Source organism: Delphinus delphis, chromosome 4 (assembly GCF_949987515.2).
Source record: "Delphinus delphis chromosome 4, mDelDel1.2, whole genome shotgun sequence".
Taxonomy (NCBI): Eukaryota; Metazoa; Chordata; class Mammalia; order Artiodactyla; family Delphinidae; genus Delphinus; species Delphinus delphis.
In genome coordinates, this window is record NC_082686.1 from 73,065,255 (window position 1) to 73,072,533 (window position 7,279).

The window sequence follows — 7,279 nt, forward strand, 5'->3', positions numbered from 1 at the left end:
AGAAAGGTTTGTTAGTCAGGAAAATGATATAGATTCTGCAGAACAAGCAGGGGGCACGGCAGGGAGCCTGAGCAAAATACCCTTAGCCAGTGTCAGAATGCTGGGGCCAAAGCAGCTGGCTCAGGGCTGGGAGCTGAAGGGGTTAGGTGCCCAGTTTCAAATCCTGGTTCTACCACTTACTAATGATGTGATCTTAGGTTAGTTATGGTAATTTTCTAGGCCTCAGTTTCCTCCTCTGTAAATTGACAATAATCATAGTACGTCCGTCCATAAGGCTGTGTGAACATTAAATAGGGTAACACGTGTAAAGCACTTAGAACAGTGTTTAGCATGTGGTAATCATTTAATATTACCTATTATTGCTAATATGTTGCTACCCTTGAAAATACAAATGCATTTTTCCTATGAACAAATTGTGAGTTTATGATCAGAGACTGGTATTTTGAAAACTGTCCTGGAGCAAAACATAAATGACGGTGAAAAGGGGGAAAGTCTGTTGGGAAGAGACTGGTTTGTTGCTAAGCAACTGCATGCAGATAGAAATGGACCGTCTTCCGTCTTACAGGTTGCCTCCCAGGTGAGAGCGGGGCACGGTCTCCAGCCCTACTCAGTGATAAACAGACTATGCAATCCAGGAGCATCAGAGAACATTTCCCACCCCCAACCCCCTTACCTGCTGCTTATTGTCTGGTTTCTAGGATATCCATCCCCACTAACCATAGCCTACTGACTTTCTAACACATGCCATTGCTCCAATTTTAGTTTGTCTGCCCCTCTGAGAACTGATGAACAGGAAACTCCTCTGTTGGCCTGCTAGGAAGAGCACCCTCCTTCACGGCCTCAGTCCCTAGGTCTTTCCCTAGATCCAGGGGGTCATTGGAAGTTATCCAGAAATGGGGCCAGCTCCCTTCAAAAGAGTGAAAGTATTTCATCCATCCAAGCAAAAAGACCATCGCTTTTAAGACACCCCCATTTTATATACCACTAAAAAAGAAATGACACTAACAACTGTAAGGTGGCATTAATTGTAAGATGCACATTTCTTCACATCTAATGTCTCTGAGATCTGGATGCCTGGTAGAATCCCTGAAGTGAGGTAAATGTTTCCTCACTGCCTGCTTTGACCTGGCCTACGTCAGAATCTCCCACACTCGATCAGAAGCTTGCTGAACTGGATGGGGCCTCAGAGCTATGAACCCAGGCATATGAACCCCTTTATGGGACAAATGATGCCACGTGATATCACTGAGGCCCAAAGAGGGGGAAACTTGGCAGATCTCCAGATTCCACGTTTTACATGATTTTCAGTAATCCAGTCAGTCCTTATTTTTTCCTTTCTCATTTTTAAAGAAGCGAATCTTTGTTCTGTGTTGGGTTGTTTTATTTGCTTGTTTTTCCCTTCCCTTTTCCTCCCTCTTGGTTTGGAGCCCAGGAGCAGCAAATGGCCTTGCAGGCTACTACATACACTCCAAAAAACAGTGTTGAAATACCAGGGCCTCACATGTTATCCAGTCCTGGGGCATTGCAATTGTTGATTCTTATCACCCAAAAGCTGTCTTCCTCTGCTCTGTCTCAGAGACAGCAAGAAAGCAAAGGGGAGGGATTAGGGAATTAGGACCCAACCTGTTTTCAAGAACCTCCTACCCAGAAATTGCAGTGTTGGCCACCATGATTGTTGGTGTCACAAATCTTGCTTTTCCTTGATTTGGGGCTTTTCATGAGTTCAGGTTTTTTGGTTTTTGTTTTTAACTCATTGCAGAGCTGATGGAACTGTGAATCAAATTGAAGGCGAAGCCACCCAGGAGAACATCACGGAGCCCGCCAAGTTGGCAGTTAAGTTTTTCTGGTGTAAGTATACACTTCTCGCAGGAGGTGTCAGGGACAGGAGATATGCAAACGGAAGACTAGAGCCCTGGGTCCGAGCACTCCCATCACATCTGAGTGTCACCCATATTGATTCAATGCATAATTATTCGTTGAGTACCTCCTACCTGCCATGCGCTGGGCTAGGCCCTGGAGATGCAAAGATGAGCAAGACAGAGCTGGCCCTCGTCCCTGAGAAGCTTACATGTCAGTGTGGCTTACTATAAAACTACAGTAAGTGTGTCAATAGAGGAAGCACAGATTGGAGGCCACTGGGCATGAGCCGTAGGAGACCCAAGCCAGTCTTGTTTCCCAGAGGAAACTAATAACTGAAAAATTAGTAGTTATTAGCAGAACAACTAACATGTGAGAAATCTTGGAGGTAAGCGATGATAAGAGTGAAGGTAAGTTGGAGTCCTGGCTCTGTCTGCCATTGTCTAGCCAAATTGTTGGAGTTTCATTTGGGTCCACCTTCCCCTTAACTTTAACAAGCTGGGCAGTGAGTTTTCCTTGGTGTTTGGAAGTGGAGTTATTGAATAATATCCTCTGAACTGAAAAGGAACTTTGAGACTGGAAACAAAGCAGACAACTCCATAAAGAACTAGTGTGGGTAAAATCAGGTGGACGACCCTCAGAGGCATTCACAGCTGCGCTGCATTCCGCCAAAAGGGGTACAGGGGCACTTAAAGGAGCCAAAGCTAAAAATAGAATGACTACTAAAGAGAAGTATGTCCACATTGACAGGAACTGAGGGGTTTTCCTCCCTGCACTCTCACCCCAGGGGTCTCGTGACCATTAACCACCTGTGTCAGCAAAAGGCATTCGTCCAGTTTTCATGTCAGATGAAGTTTATAGGGAACTAATCTGGCTTGGGTGTATTCCTTGTGAGTAAGCTAAAGCTCAGACTCACAAAAAAAGGGAGAGGGTAGGACCGCAGGCCTAAGGTGGAGCTGACAAAATGGAGCTTGGCTGTGGAGGTCACGTTCACAGAGGAAGTTTCTGGATTCAGATGGGGAAAGTAAATCCTCCTTCTCTCTTAAGGACCATTTCAATGTTGAGCTTTCAACACTATACAGATGTCAATCAGTGAATCATAACCTGTGACCACCTGATTTACCGTATTCTTAAGAGTGGTGGGATTTTCAAAGTTCGCACAAGAAGAAAAACAAGCAGACCAACATTAGCCCCTACCTCCTTCCGTAGGTGGGTTCTAGAGGAAGTGGTACAAACTTGGAAAGCCTGGGGCCCCTGACCTTACATTCTTGACTCCGTTTAGCTAAGTGGTGGTTCCATACGCACTAGAGCTGCCTGTTGGTCCAGGGGGTACAGCCAAACCTCCCAGGTATTATGGACTTCCAGGTACCAACCTGCAATCAGGGAAGAGGGGGGATCCAGAATTATGACTCTGAACTCTGGCTGCACACTGGAATCACTGGGGAGCTTTCAAAAGTACCAATAGCCTCCAGTTCAGAACTGGGGAGTCAAGGTGAGGGGAGGCGGGCCTGGTGTTTTTCAAAGTTCCCATAGGATTCCCACGTGAAGTCACAATTAAGAACCACTGATGTAGAAGAATTAGAACCCCAGAGCCTGGCTTCCAGGGTCCTAGAGGTGAAGGTTTCTCTTCACCTGGTCCCTCCTAATACTGTCTTTCTCTGGTTTTCAGTCATGCCATCAGCTCCATACTGGGTCCTGGCCACCGACTATGAGAACTACGCCCTCGTGTACTCCTGTACCACAATCATCTGGCTTTTTCACATGGATCATGTTTGGATCTTGGGAAGAAACCCTTATCTCCCTCCAGAAACAGTGACCTATCTCAAAGATATCCTGACCTCTAATGACATTGACATTGAGAAAATAGCTGTCACAGATCAGGTGAACTGCCCCGAGTTCCTATAACCAGGCTCTAAAGGGAGGCTGCATTCACTCCATGTTCCTTCCTTTGCTTTGCTTTTCCCCTACACCACCCCTCATAAAGACAAACCAAACCACCACAGCAAACTATTACAAATACCAGAAGGGAAATGTGACAGCAGAAGCTAGTGGAGAGGAACTCAAGGCAAGTTGGCCCAAACACTTAGCCATGCACCATCCTGTTACCTTGCAAGCCTGATAATAAACTTGCTGCTGACCTGCTGTGCTCACAGTAGACTACAAATTGGACTAATTATTGGGAGTTTTTAATTCTAAGCTTATGTTTGGAAATCCTTAAGCAGTTATGTTGGAAAAAAAAAAAGAAGCACTGAACAATTTAAAGGTAACAATCTTGTTTCTAGAAAGGGAAAGCTGATGGCAAAGGCACATACCAGGTGACTTGAATCCAGGTGGCCCCATCCTGCAGTAGGCAGTCCATAGCGGGGAATCATTTGGAGTTTTTGAGTCTCTGACAGGCAGTTTCCTGGACGCATTTACTTTCTTACCAGGAGGTCTTCAGAGTCAGGTAAAGAATGGGACCATCTTGGGTCTGTGCAAGGAAGAAGAGAATCTATGAGGGTGAAGCTATGGGAATTTTTTTAAGAAAATAATTTTTGGGTCTTTTATTCAACTGATATTTACTGGGACCCAACTGCATTCCAGGCATTGAAAAATACAGAATCTGTCTCCTCCCACAGCATCTCACAGACTAGGGAGGGAGATTGACAAGTAAAGACACAATTTTAATCCAAGCTGAGGGGTCCATAGGCAGAGGCATGTGGAGGGAGCCATGGGAGCTCTGAGAAGGTCTCAGCCCCTGCCAGGCATAGGTACCCACAAGGTTATACAGTCACATCTCAGAGTGTCCCAGCTTCAAGGAGTCAGGAACCACCAGGAGTTTGTTGTTGTTTTTTACATTTTACTATTAAAATCAGAACAATCTCAGAATCATCACCCTGCGATTACTCTTAGGTCACATAACATTTGTAATCCACTAATGTTTTGGGAAATGAATAGAAGATGAAGCCGTTTGATTAGCTTTTTGCGTTTTCAGCATGAGTATAAAATATTTCCTTGAGCACTTGAGACGCTTCACTGCTTTATATTAAAGGTTATAAAATTTCCAAGACACTTAATATGTATAATTTTCATTTTACTAAATAAATATGACCTCAAAATGTAGCTTGCTATTTGAAATTCCTAAAGGCCGAAAACCACTGGACAAAAAGGCGGTGATGGAGAGGTAGGTATTGAAGAAGAGCCTCTTCCCACAAGCTCGGCCTGCTGTTGCATCTGTGCTTTATCACACTGCCCACCCCACCAGAGGGTACCTGGCTCCTCTTCTAACATACAGTTCTTCCCAAGAGTGTTAAGCTGCTTACCTCGCTCTTAACTCATGGTACAAGACAAGCTATGATTGTGTTCCTCTTAACAGCTGTCTGGTAGCATCTAAAACAATGAACATGGCTACATTTTGCACCTTTACAGTGTAGGTATCAGGGGTGATTGAACCTCAGAAAACGGGGGGAATTCAGAGGATAGCATGGGGGCACCACGTATCTAGAGGAAACGTGGGGAAAAACAACAAAAAATCCAGAAGGGAGAGCAAGAGAAGGGAAATGGGAAGCAAACAGCAAAATAGAGACAGCAGTAAATCCCCCTGTGCCTATGTACCCATCATCAGCTCCAGCAGTCATCAACATCTCATCAATCTTGCTTCAGCTATCTCCCACCCACCCCCATTTTTTTTCATAGAGTGTTTTGAAGCAAATCCTAAAGAGCACATCCTATTATTTTGCCTGTTAGCTACCTAAGGATAAATCTCTAGCAGGTACAGACATTTCTTAAACAACAACAAAAAATACAAGGTTACGTTTTATATCCTGCAAGTGCTCAGAGAATATAATTTAATCTATGTAATTTAAAGATTATTTTATATTATCCAGATGAAAGGGAAGATATATGTACAAAAATGTTCATCATACTTTTACTCGTAGCAGCCCCCAAACTAAAAGGAGCTAAACTAAAACTAAAACAGAGGAATGAGATCATGAATTATGGAACAGACACTTGTTGTAATGTGGTGTACTCATTAAAATTCATAGTTATGAAGACTACAAGGCCACATGGGAGCTGTGCCTGCCCGCCCACACTTACCACCTGTGTGTGTGTAGGGGGGGTGGAAAAAGGTGGAGGAGGGGAGGAAGAGGAGGGGTCCTGCATGTGGCCTTGCTGCCTGCAGAGATAGAGTCCGGAACATGTGCTCTGCTTACCCAGCCACATCCGATAAGACCAAGGTGTGTCCACCAGTGCTAATGACAGCCAATCCACAGGCTGAACAGAAACCTCTGATTTTTGTGGCCTACCTGGATGAAAAAGATAAATTAGGCCAATCTAATCAGAATCTGACTTTAAGAGATCTAGAGAAAGGATAATTGAAAACTCTGTAAGTCATAATCATAAGGTCGTGTAGTTTGGGGTGGCCATTTTTGGTGATGCACAACTGAAGTTATGAGAGTGCAGAACAGAAGTGCAAAGATAAGCCCAGACCCCACCCAAGGTCCCACCAGCAGCTTCAGTAGCTGACTGCTGTCTGTGTCCTAGCTCCAGTTCCTGTGGAGCTTAGCTGTCTTAGGTTCCTGAGTTTGGATTTCTTGAAGATTAGGCTCACACACACACAGACACACACACACACACACCTTTTTCTTGAGGTAATTTGACTTGCCTGAGTGAATGTTCCTTGCAAACTCAAATAGCCCTAAGACAAAAGTGTTCACTTTTTGAGTGAAAAAAAAGAAGGCAGCATTGTACCTAAGTTGTACTTGTAGTTACATAAAATGATGGCATAAAATCAAGGACTAAAAGTGAACAGAGAAATGAAAGCAATTAATATGTTAGAATGGTGGCATTATTGAATGATTTATTTTCCTTTTTTATTTTTGCTGTTGGTGTTTGTCGTGTAGGCCCTAAAACTTTAGATCCTAAAACTTCCTCCTAGTTCAGCCTGGCCCTCTAGCAAGTCGAGTGTCAAACCCCAAAGAAACAGGCTTCTTCCAATAATTACCTCAGTTATGTGAGTAGTATGTGTTTAATCCCTATGGAAAAATGTATACCTCCAAATAATGTATAGTATGAAAAAAGATACATGTATTGATTAAAAAACAAAGTGTATGTACGTGTGTGTGTGTGTGTATACATTGATAAGGATTAGGAAACAAAACAATTCAAAGAGTTGCTTATGTCTTTTAAGTTTATGGTTTCTTTTCTCTATAAAGGTACAGGTATCCCTTCCTTTGTAGAAAAAAATTTACTTAATTAATCTTGTACAAAACTATAATGCACAGAACTATAAATGATTGACCTGGAAGTGTCCTTAGAGGCAGTTCTTTTAATGACATCTAGTTCTTTTAATGACATAACGCGCAGGTGAGGAAACAGCCGGGAGGGGAGGGGATGCTGGAGGACGCGGCTAAGTCGACTGAAGCAGGGACTGTCCTTGGAT

General features: G+C 43.6%; 1 protein-coding gene across 2 annotated transcripts in view; it reads left to right on the plus strand.

Annotated features, from left to right (window-relative positions):
• APOD (apolipoprotein D) overlaps nucleotides 1–6,929 on the plus strand; it is an 88,820-nt gene extending 81,891 nt beyond the window's left edge. For both annotated transcript variants that reach the window (XM_060010909.1, XM_060010907.1), the window contains exons 5-6: nucleotides 1,760–1,848; nucleotides 3,527–6,929. In XM_060010909.1, coding sequence (XP_059866892.1) covers nucleotides 1,760–1,848; nucleotides 3,527–3,762 — 325 coding nt within the window. In that variant the 3' untranslated portion in view covers nucleotides 3,763–6,929. The remainder of the gene's footprint in view (nucleotides 1–1,759; nucleotides 1,849–3,526) is intronic.
• The last annotated feature ends 350 nt before the right edge of the window (nucleotides 6,930–7,279 follow it).